At 45.3% G+C, this 23236-nt stretch overlaps 1 protein-coding gene across 4 annotated transcripts; it reads left to right on the top strand.

The window, feature by feature from the left end:
- Window positions 1-2712: 2712 nt before the first annotated feature.
- LOC101933935 (coagulation factor IX-like) lies at window positions 2713-23013 on the top strand. 4 transcript variants are annotated; one of them, XM_065556124.1, is made up of 9 exons: window positions 2713-2848; window positions 3568-3690; window positions 5597-5757; window positions 8380-8404; window positions 8574-8687; window positions 10836-10970; window positions 11643-12415; window positions 20519-20636; window positions 22290-23013. In XM_065556124.1, the coding sequence occupies exons 2-9, from the start codon at window positions 3600-3602 to the stop codon at window positions 22862-22864; spliced, it is 1992 nt and encodes a 663-aa protein (XP_065412196.1). In that variant the 5' UTR covers window positions 2713-2848; window positions 3568-3599; the 3' UTR covers window positions 22865-23013. The 4 variants fall into 4 exon arrangements, with proteins under 4 accessions (XP_065412196.1, XP_023958995.3, XP_065412197.1 ...); XM_024103227.3 differs by having other exon boundaries at window positions 2714-2848; window positions 3571-3690; XM_065556125.1 differs by lacking the exon at window positions 2713-2848 and adding an exon at window positions 2887-3023 and having other exon boundaries at window positions 3571-3690.
- The last annotated feature ends 223 nt before the right edge of the window (window positions 23014-23236 follow it).

The raw sequence follows: 23236 nt of genomic DNA, 5'->3' as shown, positions 1-23236 counted from the left end.
TCAGCAGGAGAAAAAAAACTTTTGTAGTGATAATCAAGATAGCCCATTTAAGACAGTTTGACAAGAAGCTGTGAGGATACTTAACATGGGGAAATAGATTCAATGTGTGTAATGGCTCAGCCATTCCCGGTCTCTAGTTAAGCCTAAGTTGATTGTATCTAGTTTGCATATTAATTCAAGTTCAGCAGTTTCTAGTTGGAGTCTGTTTTTGAAGCTTTTCTGTTGCAAAATTGCCACCTTTAAATCTGTTACTGAATGGCCAGAGAGGTTGAAGTGTTCTCCTACTGGCTTTTGAATGTTATGATTCCTGATGTCTGATTTGTGTCCATTTATTCTTTTGGTAGAGACTGTCCGGTTTGGCCAATGTACATGGCAGAGGGGCATTGCTGGCACATGATGGCATATAGCATATTGGTAGATGTGCAGGTGAACGAGCCCCTTATGGTGTGGCTGATGCGATTGGGTCCTATTATGGTGTCACTTGAATAGATATGTGGACAGAGTTGGCATCGGGCTTTGTTGCAAGGATAGGTTTGGGTCAGTGTTTTTGTTCTGTGGTGTGTGGTTGCTGGTGAGTATTTGCTTCAAGTTGGGGGGTTGTCTGTAAGCGAGGACAGGCCTGTCTCCCAAGATCTGTGAGAGTAAGGGATCTTCTTTCAGGATAGGTTGTAGATCTCTGATGATGTGCTGGAGAGGTTTTAGGTGGGGGCTGAAGGTGACAGCTAGTGGCGTTCTGTTATTTTCTATGTTGGGCCTGTCTTGTAGTAGGTGACTTCTGGTACTCTTCTGGCTCTGTCAATCTGTTTTTTCACTTCAGCAGGTGGGTATTGTAGTTTTAAGAATGCTTGATAGAGATCTTGTAGGTGCTTGTCTCTATCTGAGGAATTGGAGCAAATGCGGTTATATCTTAGAGCTTGGCTGTAGACAATGGATCGTGTGTTGTGTCCTGGATGGAAGCTGGAGGCATGTAGGTAAGTGTAGCGGTCAGTAGGTTTCCGGTATAGGGTGGTATTTATGTGACCATCACTTATTAGCACAGTAGTGTCCAGGAAATGGACCGATTGTGTGGATTGGTCTAGGCTGAGGTTGATGGTGGGATGGAAATTATTGAAATCATGGTGGAATTACTCAAGGGCTTCTTTTCCATGGGTCCAGATGATGAAGATGTCATCAATGTAGCGCAAGTAGAGTAGGCTGTAGACAATGGATCGTGTGTTGTGTCCTGGATGGAAGTTGGAGGCATGTAGGTAAGTGTAGCGGTCAGTAGGTTTCCGGTATAGGGTGGTATTTATGTGACCATCGCTTATTAGCACAGTAGTGTCCAGGAAATGGACCGCTTGTGTGGATTGGTCTAGGCTGAGGTTGATGGTGGGATGGAAATTGTTGAAATCATGGTGGAATTACTCAAGGGCTTCTTTTCCATGGATCCAGATGATGAAGATGTCATCAATGTAGCGCAAGTAGAGTAGGGGCATTAGGGGATGAGAGCTAAGGAAGCGTTGTTCTAAGTCAGCCATAAAAATGTTGGCTACTATGGGGCCATGCGGGTACCCATAGCAGTGCCGCTGACTTAAAGGTATATATTGTCCCCAAATGTGAAATAGTTGTGGATGAGGACAAAGTCGCAAAGTTCAGCCACCAGGTTTGGCATGTAACTAGTTCACAAAACTGTGTGTGTGTGTGTGGGGGGGGGGGGGGGGGGGGGGGGGGGTTGGGGAAATTCAGGGGGGGTGTAGGGAAATCACTGGTAAGCATCACAAGATTGACTCATAGTCAAACTAAAATTAAACATAATCACATTTTATAGGCTTTGCCTTCATCCCTAAACCTAGTAAAATAAATGTTACTGCAGAGAGTAAAGATTAGCCTTCAAGAAATCAAACAATTCAGGCACCGTGGTAAATGATGATAGCATCTCACCCACCCTTCCCAGCTTGGATCAGGGAACACGGTGGTCCAGTTGTAACGCACATGTGCAAATATTTGTAAGAAATCTAATCCCCATTCAGCAATGCACTTTTTTTAATGAATGTAAGTAGTCGCATTGATTTCAGTGGGACTGCTCACATGCTTAAAGTTAAGCATGTGCTTAAATGCTTACCTGAAGCAGGTCCAGTGGAACGCTAGAGAAGGGCAAATGCTTGGTGCTCTCCTGGACTCCTCTGAAACACACTTGCTCTTTTCACAGTGTGTTTCATTTGGGAGTAGAATTAAGGCAGAGGGAGTAACTAAGGATATTAATGCAGGATTATGTTTCTTGATAGGGAAGCATTTGCAGGAAATTGAACCCCAGGGACCTTTGCACCTGAGCGAATTGGGGCTGCTACCTACTGAGCCAGGAGGAAGGATCTGTCTCATCTATTAGTAATAACCTTGTCAAAGCTTCTAAGCCAAGGTTCCAACGAGAGGCAGCAAACATGAATAGCCATGATTATCACAGGGCAACATTTGCCTTCCAGCAAATGGCTCATCTGAATCCTTCTGCCCACACACGAATCTGAGGGTCACCCATTGCAGCAGATATTTACAGAGCTCAAAGTTTCATGGGTCATTCAAACCAGGTGATACCAATGCACCACCAAAAGACAGGATTTCAGAAGCCCTCCCACAAAAGCATAAAGGATACAATCAAAACCCTCCCCAAGAAGCACGCTGCAGGAAAACAGCCTTTAGTACAGGATTTAAAGATGGAACAAAACATTTTTGCTTTAGAGTGCAGGTTGGCTCCATGGACTCAAAAGAGCTTTGCTTCCTCTGTCAATATTTGTGATAGGTTAATGATCAACCTCTAGGCCCTCATCTCTGTCTTTGGTGTTCATCCAAATATTACTTCTAGTGCCCTAAAACGGTAAGTGTTTATAATTACAGTGCTTTCAAAATGCAAATGTATTCTGGGCCCTGGCTTTTAGAAGGGGCTGTCGGTGTCCCAAAACAGTCTGCACTGACCCGCTCGCAAGGTTCCCTAGTGTTTGATGACCGTGTGAAGAGATCCCATCGTTCCCTCTCAGAACCCTTACTGGCAGGTGTGTGTTGCTGTCCTGTGGACTTGCATTGGCGGGTGGCTCACTGTGTAAAAGTCTAGCATTTGGATCTTACTTGACAAGCCCATCAGGAGCTCAACAGCAGCTAATAGACACCAGGCTCGACTAGCCAATGTGTAAGCCAGATCTGGGTGTGAGGTTCTCCATAGACTTTAAACAGGGCTGTCAGAACTGGTTTCTGCTCAGTTTGGGCCTGATCCAAAGCCCGTTGAAGTCAATCAGTGTCTTTCCATGGACTTGGCTCAGGCTCTTTATCCTCTGCAACTTCCCTGGGTTCTGTCAGTCTGCACACTTGGCCTTGTGAGCGGAGCATTTGGGTTCCTATTACAATGTGCATCGTCAGTCACTTGGAGAGAGAATACAAATGGAGTCAGATGACTAAGACTAACAAAACCTAGTTTTTCTCTGTATTGCCTCCTCCTTTTTTCCCTTGAGTCCATTTTCCCCTCTCTCTCTCTTTCACTATGTGTTGATCTCTGCTTGTTTTTGTCCAGGATCTGTCTACTTCATTCTCCTTTTCTCCCAGCAGGGGACCATCTGTAAACCAGAAGATTCTGCATGGCCACGAAAATGGCTAGAGGTTCCTTACTTGTGACATTTCTCTTACTAATGTGTTTCATCTACAGCAGCTGGTCAGTTTCATTTTCAGGTAGGGACTTCTGACCTACATTTTAACTTCACTTTCTCACACCGAGAGCCTGCATTTAAAATTACACTGCACCCATTTTCTGAGCACAGCGTCTTGAAGGTTCAGCTGGCGAGAGGCACTTCCTGAAATGCACAGGAGAAAAATGAGAATTCATTCATAGTTATTAATGAACTCACCATATCTGGGCTTCCTACTTGAGGCCCAGTAACCTCCTTGTGATGCTGGACTTATAGGATCCAATGAGTTATGCACAGAGGGCCACATTCTCAGACTTGGATGATCAAAGTGAGGCACCTAAATCTGTGTTTTAGGAACCTGTGGTGATCTAATACTACTACTTTCCTGTTCTGTAGTGCTTTTCCTACGTAGCCCACAAAGCGCTTCGCAAAGGCAGGTATCATTAACCCCATTTTGTAGAGCTGTAATGAGAAATGAAGTGACCTGCCAAAATACACAAGTCAGCTGGGAACAGAACTCAGGTCTCCTGACTCTCAGCCCAGTGCACTATCCCCTAGACCCCACAGTGCCTCCTGACAAGGGACCCAATCCTGCAACTGGAATGGCAAAGGAAACAAAAAGCCTCATGCATCTGATTGCAGGATCAGAGCATATATCAGCATTTAAATGCTTCAAATTGTATTTAAGTGGCTCACTTCAGGCAGCCAGGTTGAAAATTTAGCCCAGAGAGACTCCCAGCTGAGACAAGCTTTGGAGAGCTCCTCCTGGCTCAGTAAGCGGGAAGTTCCCTTTCACTCATCCAGTAAAGCTGCTGATTACGATTCCTATGGTTTTGGGGGGTTTCTTTTAAGATGAGCTAATAATAACAATCTAATTTCTTTCATTGGGTTCCGGGATCCCAGGGCTAGTAATTTACTGACTCAGGAATTGCAGTATTGTCTCTCACAGCAGAGGTGCAGTGATACAATATCTTAACTATAGGAGACTAAAAACTGCTTAACAACCTCTGATTTTGGTCCCCCATTTCTCCAGGGCCACTGTTCAACAGGAGAGTGACAACAGTCCCTCTGAAATTCAGATATGCCAAACCAAACATTTGACATGCAATTGACAATCTCTACAGAATGTTTTAGCCAAAATGGGAAGAGAGTGATGTCACTGCCCAAGCAAAGGATAGGTGGGGAACTTTTCACAATGCTGCATGAAGCTAAGTGGTAGCAGTTTTCTTTTAAGGTGTTATCTATAGGCACTGATGTTCTCACAAAGGTGATTGTAAGCAATAGCTAAGCAGATGGAGGTGACGTATTGTAGACTTTCCTCCACTGCTATGTTCTATCAGAAGCTTTTTTTTTTTGTCCGAAGTTGCTTTACACTGGAAGAAATGTTCTGCCAAAAAGCATTATAACAGGGGAAAATGGGTATGCTTTATTGAGATATATATTCGGGGTGTTCTCTTTCATTTCTACTGAGTTTTTCTTGTCCTGGGTTTTGGCTTCATCTCTGAGGTGACACAGTAGAGAGCCTGAACATTCTGTTTTTATATTTTGGACATAAAATATTTAGATAAGTTTTATTTATTTCATTTGGACACAGTAAGTCCTTGATTAACTGAGACCTGCCGAACACTATGCCTGGTCATTAGCACAAATAAATGAACTTTAACCCAACCTCATGAATTTTGAGGCTGGGTCCTTTTAAATGAAGTATTCTTCTTAATCCACTGAAATACTAGTCAGCTGCTCACCGCCTAGTGGAATACTGACTCTTTGTTGGGGCATAGACAAACTGAGTAAAGTTGTCCTTAAGTCTGTTTTGATTTTTTGAAAGTTGTCTCCTCCGCTGTGTTATTTAGCCAAGTTAAAGCATAAATGACTCATTTCTATCCTAAAGATGAAGCTTTGGCTTCCTGTGACAACATTAATGGTCGGATCCAATTTTGTTTTCCTAGTGTTTGTGAGAAAAGAAGAAGCACACCAGGTGCTGAAGATCCGTAAACGCGCTAACCAGTTCCTGGAGGAAATTCACCCAGGGAACTTGGAGAGAGAATGCACTGAGGAAACATGCTCCTTCGAGGAGGCAAAGGAGATTTTCCAATCGCAGGAGAAAACGGTGAGGCATTTCACTTCAGAAAAAGCAGCAAGCAATAGCTGGTCAGTTGGGAGTGTTCTCACCCAGGATTTCCATTGATACGATTAGGGCTCTGGGTTTGTCAAGGAGGTCACAGAAGTCACGGATTCTCTGACTTTCCACAACCTCCATGACTTCTGCAGCGGACGGTGTGATTGACCCAAGGGCCGTCCAAGCAGCTGGCTCTGGGGCCAGCTGCTCAGGTGGGCCCGGGGACAGCCACACCAGCTGCTGCTGCAGCAGCCCCCCAGCCAGACGCCCCAGAGCCGCTGCTGGAGTGGCCCCGGGGCCAGCCGCACCGGCCGCTGCTTGGGCGGCCACAGGCAGCTGGCCCCAGAGAACGCCCAAACAGCGGCCGGTGCGGCTGGCCCCAGGGGCCGCCCGAGCAGCAGTCCTTGGGGCAGCTGGAGCAGCCACTGTCCGGAACCCCTGGCATCAGTCCTGGGGCGGCCAGAGCAGCTGCTGCTCAGCGGACCCTGGCAGCTGGTGCCGCTGCCCCCCGCTTGGCAGTGGCCCCCAGGGCACCCCTCCCCCCAGTAGTGGCCCCCCAAAGATTTAGTCAGGGGTATTTCTAGTATGTCATGGACAGGTCACAGGCCATGAATTTTTGTTTATTGCCTGTGACCTGTCCATGACTTTTATTAGAAATACCCATGACTAAATCGTAGCCTTAGATATGATTAGGGCTCTACCAAATTCACAGTCCATTTTGGTCAATTTCACGGTCATAGGATTTTAAAAATCATAAATTTCATGATTTCAGCTATCTTAATCTGAAATTTCAGTGTTGTAATTTGTAGGGGTCCTAACCCATAAAGGAGTTGTGGGGGGGTTGCAAGGTTATTGTAGGGGTGGGTTGTGGTACTGCTACTATTACTTCTGTGCTGCTGCTCGCAGCAGCGCTGCCTTCAGAGCTGAGCAGCTGGAGAACATCATAGAATCATAGAATATCAGGGTTGGAAGGGACCTCAGGAGATCATCTAGTCCAACCCCCTGCTCAAAGCAGGGCCAATCCCCAGACAGATTTTTATCCCAGTTCCCTAAATGGCCCCCTCAAGGATTGAACTCACAACCCTGGGTTTAGTAGGCCAATGCTCAAACCACTGAGCGCTCCTGGAGTGGCTCTGCAGCCAGTCGCTTTGGCGGCCCCCAAGTCAGACGCCAGCAGCAACGCAGAAGTAAGGATGTATGGTCTGGTATTGCCACCCTTACTTCTGCGCTACTGCCTGCAGAGCTTGGCCCTCAGTCAGCAGCCGCCACTCTCCAGCTGCCCAGCTCTGAAGGCAGCACAGAAATAAGGGTGGCAATACCATGACCCCTGCTAAAATAACCTTGTGACCCCCCCCTGCAACTCCTTTTTGGGTCAGGAACCCCAATTTGAGAAATGCCAGTCTCCCACGTGAAATCTGTGTAGTATAAGGTAAAAGCACACAAAAGACCAGATTTCACGATGGGAGACCAGATTTCACGGTCTGTGACACGTTTTTCATGGCTGTGAATTTGGTTGGGCCCTACATATGATAAACCGCAAGGCCAAAGGCCACCAGAATGCCAATGATAGAAAAAAATTATAATTTTGATCATTATTATTAGCTAATTCCAAAAATGTAATTAAGCATAAAACAAACAACCCAGAAATTATGTAACCTTAACAAAAGAGCACAGACAGGCTATGATGTCCTATTCCCCCATTTCTAAGGAACATGAGTTTTTACTCCAGGTTTCTGATGAATTGCAAAGCATCAAATAAGGTGCCAAGAAAGCTGGTTGAATAATTCAGTGCTACTGAAGCATGCCATGAAGGAAATCAAGATTTTCAAAGGCAACGGGTGATTTTTTGGCTGTCCCACTTGAGACATGTTGAAGGGTGATTCTCAGTGGGTGGATGTGGAGCACTGTCAGGACATTGGGTCCCTTTAAAGTGCCTGAGGTTGGGTACCCAAAACTACTAATCAACTTTGAAAATCTTGGCCAATGTCAATACTGTCCTTGCTGATTCTGGAGATCCCACCAGCTTACTTCAGATGCAGGGGATTGGGGACCCCTCACCACCCCAGATATAGGAAACAATATAAAGGAAGTACAGGATCTGTCAAGACCAGAGATGGGCAAGCTTAGCACTTAACAAAGAGAAGTACAATTATCTACAACCAGCTGATTGGGTGGTTACCTGTTAAACTCTTTAATAGAATCTTATTTGAGAGCCCCAGATGATAAATTAAGAGGCTAAAAGATCAGAAGTTTCAGTCTCTGAACATAGGAATTAGGATTGTTGGCTACTGGCAAGTTAAAAAAGGAAAATCTTTGGGGAAATCCTTATGCCTTTCCATGTTGTATTTTCCAAAGCAAAAGCAAGAAAAATAATCTGTCACTCGCTACCTGGTTCGCTACTGGTTTAACCAGTTAACTGTCACTTTGGCCCAGTGGTTAACTGGCTAGCGAAAGAGGCGCTCTCAGCAGCTAAGGGTGAACCCACAGCCACAATATAGATTAGTTAAGGAAAAAATGCTACAGGGACCATTATTTCCTATTTCCTATAGTCAGTAGATAATGTGTCTTGCCCTATTAACTAATGTTTTCCTCTCTTGTGATTATTTCTTGCAGATGGAGTTTTGGTTTGTTTACAAAGGTAGGAGCTGGGGAGATTTTCTTATGCTGTTGTTGGTTGCCACGAGGCAGTGTGGAAAGAAGACCCAGACAGAATACATGTCAACTTCCTCGTGCCAGGCCTTTGCTAAGTCACGGAACTGTATGTGATGTGACAAGGTAGCACAATGTGCGTCTCTTCTTCCAAACAGATTTAAATCCCTGCAAAGAAAATCCCTGTAAGAACGGTGGCGTCTGCAAACTGAAACACTACGATTATTTCTGTATCTGTCCCCCACTGTTCGGAGGAAAGCAGTGTGAAATAGGTGAGTGTGGAAATGCACACAGGCATTCTCTTGAAGAAAGGTTAAAGGCTGAAATTCACCCTAGACACTTATGCTGGCTGTCTGAGCAGGGCTGAATTTCACCTATAAAGAAGACATTATTATTAACTCCATTGGTCTGATTGAGACACAGCTCCTCCGGTGCCCTAATACCACAGAAACATATACTGTGATCACAGAGCTGCATGGATTGGGGCTCCATTATCTTAGTAATCAGCTTCATCAAGTGTATCATCAAATGCCCATGAGGGCAGGGAACTGGACTCGACCTCTCGAGGTCCCTTCCAGTAGTAGTCTATGAATCTGTGAATCAGACACGCTAGCCAACACTCAGTGTACAATACAAACATGGAGAAACCATATGTGCTAAGTTCATGTTAAGTGAACCATTCTAGAACAAAATGGTGGCACTATTGCCTTTAAAAAAAAAAAAACTTCTGATTCCTTCCCCTCTGAAACACCATCTACAGTCTGCAAGAAAGAACACGGCAGGAAATTGCTACCCAGAATAACTAGAAGTGGGAACTAAGAAAAATTACAAGTGACTCTTTCTTTGTCCATAACTTTGTCCAAGTTCAGGCTTGAAATTAGACGAAGGTTTCTGACCGTCAGAGGGGTGAAATATTGGAACGGCCTTCCGAGGGAAATGGTGGGGGCGACGGACCTGTCTGGTTTTAAGATTAAGTTAGATAAGTTTATGGAGGGAATGGTTTAATGGTAAAACATAGTAGTCAAGGAAAACCAAGCAATGGTAGGTAAATAGTATAATGGCTAACAGGGGTCAGGCTGGAGACTCTTGCCTATATGCTCGGGGTCTTACTGATCGCCATATTTGGGGTCGGGAAGGAATTTTCCTCCAGGGCAGATTGGCTGAGCCTCTGGAGGTTTTTCGCCTTCCTCCGCAGCATGGGGCAGGGATCTCTAGCAGGAGGGTCTCTGCCGATTGAAGTCACTAAAAACAGCATTGGGGACTTCAACAGCAGAGTCCAGGGAAGGGGTAGGGACGGTTTTATGGCCTGCAGCATGCAGGGGGTCAGACCAGATGATCATAATGGTCCCTTCTGACCTTAAAGTCTATGAGTATGAGTCTATGATCTCCCCAGTGAAGTTTCATTCACTTATGTTTGCCAAATACATCTCATTACAGCAATGTTGCTATTATTTATTATCTTTTCAAGTGCACCAATATGTTCAGCACCTCCCAGAAACAAGTGAAGGAATCTTCCCTACCCCCAGGCGCTTACAGACTAACTGCAGAAGGGAGATAGATAGTACTGTAAGCTCTTCAGGGCAGGGCCGGATTAACTCACCTAGGGCTATTAGATTTTGTGGGGCTGCTGGGGTGTTGGAGTGAGAGAGTGGGCTCAGGGCTGGGGCAGGGGATTGGGGTGCAGGAGGGGGTGCAGCTCCAGATGGGGCAGTTGGGCTCTGGGGTGGGGCCAAGGATGGGACGGGGTTGGGATGCAGGAGGGAGTGCGGGGTGCAGGCTCTGGCCGGGAGGCGCTTACTTCAGATGGCTCCTGGTTGCAGTGTAGCACGGCTAAGGTCAGTATCCCTGCCTGCTCTGGCTCCGTGTTGCTCTGCTCCTTGAGGTGGCCGGCATGTCCGGCCCCTAGGCAGAGGGGCCAGGCTGCTCTGCACCAATGGGAGCTGTGGAGCTGGTGCTGGGGGCAGCATGCAGAGATTCCCTGAATGCCCTTCACCTAGGGGCCACAGGGGCACCTTGGCGAGCTGGTGCTTGCGGCTTCAGCTTTGGGGGGTGCACCGAGGCTCAGGGACTGGTGTCCGGCCCACAGCACAGAGACTTGCCGTGAGCCAGATGAAAAGAAACAGCAGGCCCTGTCCGGCCCGCAGGTCCCCCTTAGCCTGAGGCCCTGGGCTGCAGCCCCTAAAGCCCCTGCATTAATCCAGCCCTGCCTCTCACTCTGTCAGGATCTTGGCCATTCAGTTAAATTGGGGGATGTGGTTTTACTTCTGGCCTCCAAAGCAGTAGATCAAATAGCATAGAGATGTATTTCTTCTCTGCCATTGGCTCCATTGGTTTGTTACAGCCCTGCTGCTGAGAAACTGATGTGCTACTGGGCCCTTTCCTAACAATAAGCAGAATGATTCAAAGTCTTTCCCCTGCAGAGAAGTTTGAATGCTGGTACAAGAACGGCGGCTGCTGGCAGTATTGCCAAGACACCGCACACTCCCTTCGTGTGATGTGCTCCTGTGCGGAGGGTTATGCCCTGGGTGATGATGGAAAGAGGTGTACGCAATCAGGTAATGGCTCTGGGACGCTGGGTTACTTAGAGTGAAGAGCAGGACAGGTTTACAGCCACTGCCCTTCCCTCTTCATTGGGTTGCCCACTTGCCCTTGGACTGTCACATGCACCAATGAATCTATGGGAAAAACTGGTTGCTGTGATGTAGAATTGAAGTATACTCATTTACCAATGGAAACACCAGCAAGCCTGGAAAATCTGGCTTTTTCTCCACTGTCTTTATTCCACTCCCTTTACTGAAGGCAAACTCTGATCTCGAAGCCCAAATATCCCTCTAGGACTTTCAGGCTCTGCCAACATTATTTCAGCAGGGAGGAATTCCTGGGCAAAGGAAAAGGAGATTACTCCACACTGTGTAGTGCAGGGAGTACACCGCTGACTCGGTGACCAGACAGGGAGCCTGGTCACCAGACACAGCTGCTCACAGTACATTGAGTAAAAGCACTTGGCATGAGTAACAGGGTTCCTAGAGCCTAGGAACCAGTGGAGGCAATGTGTTTGATCTATCAGGAGTTGATACCCATTGTACGTCTCTTCACTTGCATTTGGATGATGGGAAGGATTAATGGGTGGTCAATGGTTCATCTTCAGACAGCTGAAGAGGAGCAGAATTAGTTTAGGGATCAAAACTTGACACTTAAACCCAAAGGCTGTTTTTCTTATTTTTCAGCTCAGTTTCCCTGTGGGCTGATTAAAAGATCCATGAGTGCTTTGGAGGAAGTTGCCCCTGGGCTCAATGGGATGGCAGAGGGGGGAGCCCCCAGGCTCAACGGGAAGGTGAAGAGGGGTGCCCCCGGGCTCAATGAGTCGGTGGAGGAGGGCGCCCCTGGGCTCAATGAGTCGGTGGAGGGGGGCGCCCTCGGGCTCAATGAGTCAGTGGAGGGGGGCGCCCTCGGGCTCAACTGGATGGCAGAGGGGGGCTCCATCCCTGGGCTCAATGAGTCAGCAGACAGGGGCACCCCTGGGCTCAATGAGTCAGTGGAGGGGGGCGCCCTCGGGCTCAATGAGTCAGCGGAGAGGGGTTCCGGCCCTGGGCTCAATGAGTCAGCAGAGGGGGAGACCTCCAGGCTCAATGGGTCAGCAGAGGGGGAGACCCCCAGGCTCAATGGGTCAGCAGAGGGTGGCACCCCTGGGCTCAACTGGATGGCAGAGGGGGGCACCCCAAAACTCAATGAAACAGCAGAGGGGCGCGCCCCTGCGCTCAGTGGGATGGCAGAGGGGGGCGCCCCTGGGCTCAATGGGTCGGTGGAGGGGGGCGACCCTGAACTCAATACGTCAGCAGAGGGGCAGAATGTGCACGACGGCCTCAATCAGACCGAAGCTGAAGGAAACCTGACAGATGGAGATCTACACAGCTGGACAAATGTCTACCAAACTGCAGAGTATGATGATACCAGGATCACTGGGGGATCTTTCTGCCGTCGTGGCCACTGTCCCTGGCAGGTAACATTTCTCTTGCATATTGAGTCACGAACACGGCATCTCCTTCCCTTATCACTGCTCACTCTGTGCCACAGCCAGGACCTCATTAAGGTATTGCCAAGTATCCCTGTTCAGGGCCAAACAGAACCACGTAGATCCTCAGTGTATCTCCGAAGCTTCTTTTTTGGTGGCCCACACTGTAGTTACAGTAACTCCTCACTTAACATTGTAGTTGTGTTCCTGAAAAATGCAACTTTATGTGAAACGATGTTAAGCAAATCCAATTTCCCCATAAGAACTAATGTAAATGTGGGGGGCGGTTTAAGTTCCAGGGAAAAAAATTTTGCCAGACAAAAGACATTATATACATATGCAATATAAGTTTTAAACAAACAGTTTAATATTGTACACAGCAATGAATGATTGTGAAGCTTGGTTGAGGTGGTAGAGTCAGAGGGTGGGATATTTCCCAGGGAATGCCTTGCTGCTGAATGATGAACTAGTACTCAGCTGAGCCCTCAAGGTTTAGTATGCTGTTGTTAATGTAACCTCACACTCTACAAGGCAGCATGGCCTGAGGCAGGAGGGAGGAAACACAATAGATGCAGGTCAGTAGCTGCAAACACTTCCCTGCAAAAACTGAACATGATGATGAGCCCACGCTATCCAGCTGGAGCACACAACCCACCTCCTGACAGCACATGCACGGCTGCACAGATGCTGACTTTCCAAAGTGCTGGGGGGTGCATGCATGAGTGAGAGAGAGAGATGTGCATTGCCCCTTTAAGTACGCTGATGCCACTTCAAGTACATTGCCCTTTTAAGCAGATCAGCTAGTTCTGACTGGAAACAACAGCTTAGAATATCAGGGTTGGAAGGGACCTCAGGAGGACATCTAGTCCAACCCCCTGCTCAAAGCAGGACCAATTCCCAACTAAATCCCCAAATCCCTAAAAGGCCCCCTCAAGGATTGAACTCACAACCCTGGGTTTAGCAGGCTAATGCTCAAACCACTGAGCTATCCCTCCCCCCTTCCAGCAAGCTCCCTCCGTTCTGTCCCCGAGCCCTGTCCCCGTCCTCCACTTTGTGGAGAGGGGGTACGGAGTGGCAGGCAGGAGCAGGGGGACATCCTGATATCAGCAACCCTCTCCTTCCCTTCCCCAGCAAGCAGGAAGCTCCTGGGAGCAGCTCCAAGGCAGAGGGCAGGTCAGGAGCAGCACAGCAGTGGGGGGAGGGACAGCTGAACTGCTGCTGGGCAGCTGCCGGGCCAAATACCTTACAGGGAATTCAGGGGAGCTGATGGGAGGGGGGGCTGGCAGCCCCCCCGGTTCTAATCCCCACAATGAGGGGCTGTTCTTCCAGAGAATCCTGCAAACAGTGGACAAAGCAGGCAGCTGCCAAACGACGTTATAAGGGATCATTGCGCAACTTTAAACGAGCTTGTTCCCTAATAGATTAGCAACGTAACAATGTTAACCGGGACAATGTTAAGTGAGGAGTTACTGTACCTCATTCATTGGTGTACATGGGATCCTAAATATAGTCTATCATAACTCCTCTTCTTGCAGTACAGCGAACCAATCATCGTCAGTCTAAACAACATGTCCTTCACCTTAGTTTACTTACTTACCCAATGGTCAGTGGCAAATATTTTCATGAATCACTGTTCAGATTTTAACTTCTGCATCATCTGCTTGGTATGTGGCTGTGTTTCTCTTCCATGCATCCTGCCTGATAGGATCATGGTTTCGAATACCGTCTCTCATCAGCAGAAAAGGCACTTACTGTTTAGATACTGAGCTTTTCACAGACCTTTATATTCACTCATGATGCTTCTCTTTATTTCATTTTCCTATCTTATAACAGCATGTGGCAGTGAGCCCAGGGAACAAGACTCCTAAGCCTTTCCTATCCAGTGTCATTTTGGCCATATCTGTAATTAAAAGAACAGGAGTACTTGTGGCACCTTAGAGACTAACAAATTTATTAGAGCATAAGCTTTCGTGGGCTACAGCCCACTTCTTCGGATGCATAGAATAGAACACATATTGAGGAGATAAATATACACATACAGAGAACATGAAAAGGTGGGAGTTGTCTTACCAACTCTGAGAGGCCAATTAAGTAAGAGAAAAAAACTTTTGAAGTGATGATCAAGATAGCCCAGTACAGACAGTTTGATAAGTAAGTGTGAGAATACTTACAAGGGGAGATAGATTCAATGTTTGTAATGACTCAGCCATTCCCAGTCCCTATTCAATGCCACCCGCAGGTCTGTCATCTACCAATGTGCTATATGCCATTATGTGCCAGCAATGCTCCTCTGCCATGTACATTGGCCAAACCGGACAGTTTCTAAGCAAAAGAATTAATGGACACAAATCTGACATCAGGAATCATAACACTCAAAAACCAGTAGGAGAACACTTCAACCTGTCTGGTCATTCAATGACAGACCTGCGGGTGGCAATTTTGCAAAAGAAAAGCTTCAAAAACAGACTCCAATGAGAAACTGCTGAGCTGGAATTGATATGCAAACTAGACACAATCAACTTAGGCTTGAATAGGGACTGGGAATGGCTGAGCCATTACAAACATTGCATCTATCTCCCCTTGTAAGTATTCTCACACTTCTTATCAAACTGTCTGTACCGGGCTATCTTGATTATCACTTAAAAATTTTTTTTCTCTTACTTAATTGGCCTCTCAGAGTTGGTAAGACAACTCCCACCTTTTCATGCTCTCTGTATGTATATATATATCTCCTCAATATATGTTCCATTCTATGCATTTATACTGGCACTAGAAAAGGTTCAGAAAAGGGCAACTAAAATGATTAAGGGTTTAGAACGGGTCTCATATGAGGAGAGATTAAAGAGGCTAGGACTCTTCAGCTTGGAAAAGAGGAGACTAAGAGGGGATATGATAGAGGTATATAAAATCATGAGTGATGTGGAGAAAGTGGATAAGGAAAAGTTATTTACTTATTCCCATAATACAAGAACTAGGGGTCATCAAATGAAATTAATAGGCAGCAGGTTTAAAACAAATAAAAGGAAGTTCTTCTTCATGCAGCGCACCGTCAACTTGTGGAACTCCTTACCTGAGAAAGTTGTGAAGGCTAGGACTATAACAGAGTTTAAAAGAGAACTGGATAAATTCATGGTGGTTAAGTCCATTAATGGCTATTAGCCAGGACGGGTAAGGAATGGTGTCCCTAGCCTCTGTCTGACAGAGGATGGAGATGGATGGCAGGAGAGAGATCACTTGATCATTGCCTGTTAGGTTCACTCCCTCTGGGGCACCTGGCATTGGCCACTGTCGGTAGACAGGATACTGGGCTAGATGGACCTTTGGTCTGACCCGGTACAGCCTTTCTTATGTTCTTATGTTCTTATGCATCCGAAGAAGTGGGCTGTAGCCCACGAAAGCTTATGCTCTAATAAATCTGTTAGTCTCTAAGGTGCCACAAGTATTCCTGTTCTTTTTGCGGATACAGACTAACATGGCTGATACTCTGAAACCTGTAATTAAAATGAGTTTGGCCTTCTTCATCTGTATTTCTTATTTTACGTGTTCACTGCTTTTAGAACTTTCAGGTGTTTTTTGGCAAGGTGACAATGTCATCTGAAGTTCTTCTGGATCCCTTATTATTTTCAGAGCAATAGATTAGTCAAGCGAGTTTCCCTTTGAAGGTGTCTGGCGATACGTTACAGATGAGATGAAGCGTTTCATTTGTATTTCCTTATCTACCTCTTTACTGCCAACCTGATCGCTTCACCCACTTTGTCAAGCTGAAGTACCTCGCGATTAGTTAGGTACATGTGATTTAACATACTTCTTTCTACTCTCATTTAAGGGCTTCCTCCAGCTCCCATTAAAGCCAATAAAAATTGACTTCAGTGGGAGTCACATATGGGCTAAAGGTTGCCTAACTCTCTTAGGCTCCTTTGAAAATCCCAGCAAAATAAAGTCATATATGATGGCTCATTGATCCATGAGTGAAAAGTTACATCTAAATCAGGGGTGTCAAACTCAATTGCACAGGGGGCCAAAACTCAAAACTCGCGGGCCGAACAGTATAACCATTTATTTAACAGACTAAATATTTATGTTTTTTAACCATTAATATGAACCAAAATACAGGATATCATTCCAAAATAAATACATTTCAACTTAAAATATTTTGCTCTTCATAAAAAAATATCCTGTCAATACAATACATTCAAAATCTGTACATGCTGGAATATTAAAAAATCTGAAAATATAAATAAAAAATTGAATTTAAAGCAAAAGTATAATCATAACAAATCATAACATTCCATTTTCTTGTCCTATTTAGTCAGAGCCTGATACTTGGAGTCTTTTCTTTGCAACAAGTTCGTTTATGTTTGGGGTTAGGTTCTGTGTTGTGAAGATTCTCAGGATCGATTGCAGGTGTTCATCAGTGAGGCGACTCCTGTGTGACGTTTTGTTAATTTTCATCACAGAGAACAGCTGCTCGCACAGATATGTGCTGCCAAACATGGACAGGATTCGAGCCGCATGTTGGCGGAGCTGCGGCATCGCTTCAGGAATGAAGCGAGTGAACTGTGCTGGCCCCGCAGTGTCGTACTTTGCCTTCAGTGTCCCGTTACATTGCAGTTCTATCAGCTCCATCTGCATTTCTACAGGTGCGGTTTCCACATCGACTGCAAATGGGTTGCGAAGCAGCTCGAAGTTACTTTTCTGTGCCTCAAAGTCACTGAAGCGCTGTGCGAACTCAGTGCGCAGCGCGCTGAGTTTTTCAGCAAAGGTGGCATTTGGGAAAACTGTGGCACTTTCTTGGTTCCGTATTACTTGGCAACAGGGAAAGTGAGACAAGTTGCATTGGTGCATTTGTGTCTCCCATAAGCGCAGCTTCACTTGAAATGCCTTCACTGCATCATGCATATCGGTTATTATGTGCTCCCGTCCCTGGAGTTGAAGGTTTAAAGCGCTAAGATGCGACGTTATGTCAGCCAGGAACGCCAACTTACATTTCCACTTTTCATCCCGCAGAACTGTGCAGTCTTTCCCCTTACTGTCCATGAACTGGCAGATTTCCTCTCGCAGCTCAAAGTGTCTTTTGAGAACTTTTCCCCGACTTAGCCACCGGACCTCCGTATGATATGGCATATCGCCAAACTCGCTATCTATTTCCCGCAGAAAAGACTGGAATTGGCGGTGATTTAAACCGTGGGCTCTGATAAAGTTGACGGTTTGTGTTACAGTGTTCATCACATGATCCATTTTTAGGACTTTAGCACTCAGCGATTCCTGGTGTATGATGCAGTGATACACTGTCAACTCACCGGCACAGTTCTCCTCCCGCATCTTTGAGCGCATCCTTCCCACCAGTCCATTTTTTTCACCACATATAGCAGGTGCGCCATCTGTTGTAAGTCCAACGAGTTTTTCCCACGGCAGTTTCATGTCGGTTACACTTTGAAATACATTTCCAAAGATGTCTTCTCCTTTCATTGTCCCGTGCATCGATTTAATGTCCAGTATTTCCTCTGTTACGCACAAATTGGAATCCACACCACGGATAAATATCGCCAGCTGTGCAGTGTCAGTCGCGTCAGTAGTTTCATCCACGGCAAGGGAGTATGCAACAAAATCTTTTGCTCTTTCAGTCAACTGTGTTTTCAAATCAGTCGCCATCTCACAAACCCGATTAGCAACAGTGTTTCTGCTGAGGCTTACATTTGCAAACGCTCGCGTTTTATCTGGACAAAGGACGTCGCACACTTTCATCATACAATTCTTTACGAATTCCCCCTCGGTAAACGGCCGTCCTGATTTGGCGATCTCTTCGGCCACAATGAAACTTGCTTTCACAGCAGCTTCACTTTGTGATTTTGCTTTGGTGAAAAACGTCTGCTGGGATGTCAAATTCTTCTTCAACTCCTCTACCTTTTGTAGCTTCTGTCCTGCGCTCAGGTTTTTGAATTTGTTCTCATGTTTCGTCTCGTAGTGCCGTCTTAGGTTATACTCCTTCATTACAGCGATATTACTCCCGCAAAGGAGACACACTGGTTTACCTGCAATTTCAGTAAACATATACTCATTCTCCCACCGGCTTTGAAAGCCTCGGTTTTCAGAATCAATTTTTCTCTTGGCCATTGTTGGGGTCTAGCTTTGATTTGATATTAGCGTTGTATACATCAACAGACCGCGAACTTGAACCGCAGCTTGCCGTTGGCGGCAATTGCACTGCATCATGGGATTTGTAGTGTGTGTTATTGGGGCGTCATATCACAGGGCCATTAAAAACAGATATATAAAACGATTTCGCGGGCCGGATATAATTGTATGGCGGGCCGGATGTGGCCCGCGGGCCTTGAGTTTGACACATGTGATCTAAATCAATGCGGGAAGTCCAGAAATTTTGTACTCTCTTCATTAGTTGATGGCTAAAGATTTTTTCCTGCTTTTAATACTCAATTGACTGCTCTATATTTAGTGAGCTGCAACTTGCCTTGTTCTGAATGCACACCATTGTTATAGTGGTCTATCTTTACAATATTGTACCTTTGCTTTCTTTTGACCCCTTTGTGAATAATTTCCCTCCCGGGTCTAATACAGAATCCAAGGTAGTGCCATCCCTTGCTTCATTGTCCTTTGCCACTTTTGTGTTCACATTTTACTTTATATTTTAACAGTACAATAACTGGGCCCGAGACTCGGCTCTTTTACACAGATGTAACTCCAGTGACTTGTGTGACATTACTCCTATTCCAAAGCACCGTAAAAGAGTTCAGAATTAGGGCTGAAATTTATAAGCATCAAGCTCACAAAAGTCCTGAAATACCAAACATTCAGGTTTAATGCTCATCTTTAAACTTGTTCACACATAGCTATGCCTTGACCGTGTAGTACCGCTGTATTTTATAGCTTGTTCCTTTTTGATTTCTTTACGATACTTGTATTTAAAAAGGGCATGGAAGTTTGTTGTTTTTCCCCCCAAAAAAGTCATTTCTTCCCCATCGCCTCTTTAATTTTAACTTTAAAAATATGAGGAATATCAAGTCTGGTTTCCTTTAGCTTTGGTGAAGGACTTATTAGCAAGTTCAGGGAATGTGTGTTTTGATCTTTCTCAGTCCTTTTAATTAAAGTGTTTATGGTGTTGATTCATTAGCAAAGCCAGCACTCCATTCAGGGTAGACAACACCTGAACATCTAATATTAAAAAGAGGGGCCTGGGGAGATATCCGCCCCCCCCCCCCCCCACACACACACTTTTACCCTTTACAGCTCACCCTGACGTCCAATATCATTTTTCCTTGCCCTTTCTGTGTGTGTGGTTTTCCACAACTTTATAAATCTGGAGACCTGTGAGATGCTGGCTCAGTGGCTCCAATTCCCACTGACCTAAAATTGCAGGTGCTCAGGATCAGTTCCTCTTCATTATTTCTAATAGTTCTGTTTCTTTTCTTGGCCCTTAACTTTCGCTCTTCTTGTGCAGCTTCATATACAGCATTTTTTAAACTAGGCACTGTTTGGCTATCATAGTCTCTTGGCACTGACCTTGCTTTCTTTTGTTCTAGCATCTCCCAAAGCTTTGCAGCCAGTACTGGAGCTCACATTAGATTTGTTTTCCCTACAAGACTGACATCTCCACTTTGGTTATCGCCTTCTGCTTGAATTTCTATCCTGGTCTGCAAAAAGAACAGGAGTACTTGTGGCATCTTAGAGACTAACAAATTTATTAGAGCATAAGCTTTCGTGGGCTACAACGAAGTGGGTTGTAGCCCACGAAAGCTTATGCTCTAATAAATTTGTTAGTCTCTAAGGTGCCACAAGTACTCCTGTTCTTTTTGCGGATACAGACTAACACGGCTGCTACTTTGTATCCTGGTCTGGTGATTATTCTGTTCTGTTCTTACAATCTTATCATTGTCCATAATTACACTCCTTAGACCCATCCACCCTAGTGATATCACACTGATTAATTCTGAACACCTGTGTAGTATTTGGGATTTAGTCCTAATCATTTTCATCCTCGGTATCATAAAATTAGTAGTATTTTCTAGGGAACTATTAAAGTACATTTAAATAAGTCCTGTTGAGTGTGTTCTTGCTCTTGTTTTTTCACTGTAGGTACTTATCCGAAATAGCAGAGGTTATGGTTTCTGTGGAGGGAGTTTAATCAGCAGCCGCTGGGTGGTCACTGCTGCCCACTGCCTTGAGATTGTCAAGCCACATCATGTTACTGTAGGTGAGTGAACTCACAACTGGAAAAGTCTCTACGCTCCCGGAGACACTATGAAAACATGAGTCTGCTCTGAAAAGTGACTAGAAAGGCATCGGAGGTGTTCCAGTTCCTTGACTCTCACTGCTCAGTTTATAAATAGAAATAATTTTTTTCTAACTCCCAGCCCTGCAAACGCAGGCTCTGCTGTGACCATGGTAATGGAACTGGCTAGCAGGAATTGAGCTACTTTTAGCTTCAGGTTTCCACAGATAGCTGACAGGGCAAACCTGTGGTTAACAGAGCCACTGATGATAAAACAAACCTCAGCCCAAGTTTGGCTGTTTGTAGGGTTTCCTGCAGGACCATCTAGTGTGTGCACCTAGTTCCCTCTGAGCAGAACATGCTAGTTTCTCTTATGGTCTATCATGGTGAAAGTAACAAGTCACATCTGCCTCACTGAATCAGCAGAACTTACTTAGCAACTGTATGCAGGATTCTAATTTCCTTTAGGAGGAATGGGGGAACTGGATGATGAGGAAGAAAATAGCCTGTAGTTGAGGCACTGGACTTGGACAGGTGAGACTTGGGTTTAATTCCCAGCTTTGCCAAAGACTTCTTGGGCGAGTCACTTAATCCAGGGGTTCTCAAACTGTTTTAATGGGGTTGCCAGGGCTGGTTTAGATTTGCTGGGGCCTGGGACTGAAGCCCTAGGTGGTGGGGCTCAGGTTACAGGCCTGGGGCTGGAGCCCTTGGGCTTTGGCTTTGTCCCCCTCCCTCCCCTCACCCAGGGTAGAGGGGGCTAGGGTAGGCTCAGGCTTCAGTCCCCCATCCTGGGGTCGTGTAGTAATTTTTGTTGTTAAAAGGGAGTCACAGTGCAATGAAGTTTGAGGACCCCTGACTTAATCTATGCTGTGCCTCAATTCTTCCTATATAAAATGAGGATAGTACTTCCCTCCCTTACAATGTGTTATATGGATAAATCCACTACTGGTTGTATTAGGAGTCATGAAAATTCCTAATTAGAAGAGCCCTGTATCCCTATGAAGAGTCAAGCCACCATACGGAGGCTAGTGAGTTTTTCTTCCCTCTTGAATTGGAGTAATGTTTTCTTGGAGAGGAAACTGGTTGCTCTGAATACCTGCAGCACTGGAAACTTTAAGCAGTATCCTCTTCTCTTAATCTATCTATACACATGTAGACATAAAATAAGATGTGAAATTTCAAAGGACACATGACTTTCATTATCTACTTTGAGCAGGCTTGTGACTCCATGCAAATTAACAAACAGTCCAGTGTTCATTCTAATAAACCAGCTAGTTCTAGTTCCAACCAGCTTTGAGCCTGTAGTTAAATTGTGGTGGGTGTTTTAAAATGCATTTAAATTCTTCATGAGCATGGTAGTGAGGACCCAATAAACTCTCACACTAAACAATTTCAGATAGTTCCGCCCTCCTCTCCCTACCCTCTGCTGTGCATAGATCTTGTCATGCCAAATTATAAAGTGGTAGCAGTGCTGGCTTTAGACTGTAACCTCCATATTTAGGTTCATGGGTGTTGTAACCTATTTTGATTTAATTTGGGAGGCTGAAGCATTAATCTACTACCATAGCTGCTTCCCCCATGAAACTCTTACAGAAGGGATTTAGAATTCTTTAACATCTTTGTTTTCAATTGCAGGAGACTTTGACAAACACCAGAGAGAAGTGAAAGAACAAAAGATTGAAGTGCAACAGAGCTGGATACATCCACACTATGACTCAGATAACTATAACGGTGACATTGCTTTGCTCTACTTGAGCAGCGATGTTGTATTTAATGAGTATGCACTCCCCATTTGCCTTCCCAATCCTAACCTGGCAACCTTGCTGACTTCAGAAGGGACTAGGGGGATGGTGAGTGGATGGGGTTCCACACATCAGAGGGGTCCTGGAACACGCTTCCTCATGAAAGTCAAGCTGCCCATAGTAAGCATGGAAACCTGTAGGCAGTCAACAGCAAAGCTCATTACCGATAACATGTTCTGTGCAGGCTATGCTGCCAAAGCCCACGATGCTTGTAAAGGAGACAGTGGAGGCCCCTTTGCTGTCTCTTACCACGACACTTGGTACCTGCTAGGGATAGTCAGTTGGGGTGAGGGCTGTGCTGAAGAAAGGAAATATGGTGCATATACACGGGTAGCCAACTATGTACCATGGATAAAGGAGGTTATTGAAAATCTAGCTGATGCAGGAGGATTTTTACCTTCATTCTAATAAGGACCATTTTTAAAACATCAGAAATGCTACCAGTAATAAAACTGGAAATTTTACAATAGTTTTAACTTAAAAAAAGTAGCTTATTCAGTATGAAGCTAAATAGTCTATTCAGTATTCCTTGTTCTGCTAATAAATGTAATACAGTATTTGCTGCTCCTGAGACTTTTGTAATACAAACCACTGCACTAGAAATGTTGAAAGTGGAGGGTTTAACAGCATTAGGGATTTTGTTGTCTTTATGTTGCCGTGGAAGGAAATAACTTTGTTCTCCAGCTATTCCACTCACTGTGAAAGTACATTAACTGTTAAAAGACTCAGGACAGTTCACTATGTTGACAGTGATATATCTGAGTTAATCACTTTATAGTA

The sequence above is a fragment of the Chrysemys picta genome, chromosome 9, assembly GCF_011386835.1.
Source record: "Chrysemys picta bellii isolate R12L10 chromosome 9, ASM1138683v2, whole genome shotgun sequence".
Lineage (NCBI taxonomy): Eukaryota > Metazoa > Chordata > Testudines > Emydidae > Chrysemys > Chrysemys picta.
The sequence above is the reverse complement of the archived record's forward strand: the minus strand, read 5'-3'. Positions and strand labels throughout refer to the sequence as shown.

Coding starts and splice junctions, on each gene's coding strand:
- LOC101933935 (XM_065556124.1), top strand. CDS start 3,600: ATGGCCACGAAAATGGCTAGAGGTTCCTTACTTGTGACATTTCTCTTA. Junction 8,688..10,835: donor AGGAAAGCAGTGTGAAATAG/GTGAGTGTGGAA, acceptor TTTCCCCTGCAG/AGAAGTTTGAATGCTGGTAC. Junction 10,971..11,642: donor AAAGAGGTGTACGCAATCAG/GTAATGGCTCTG, acceptor CTTATTTTTCAG/CTCAGTTTCCCTGTGGGCTG.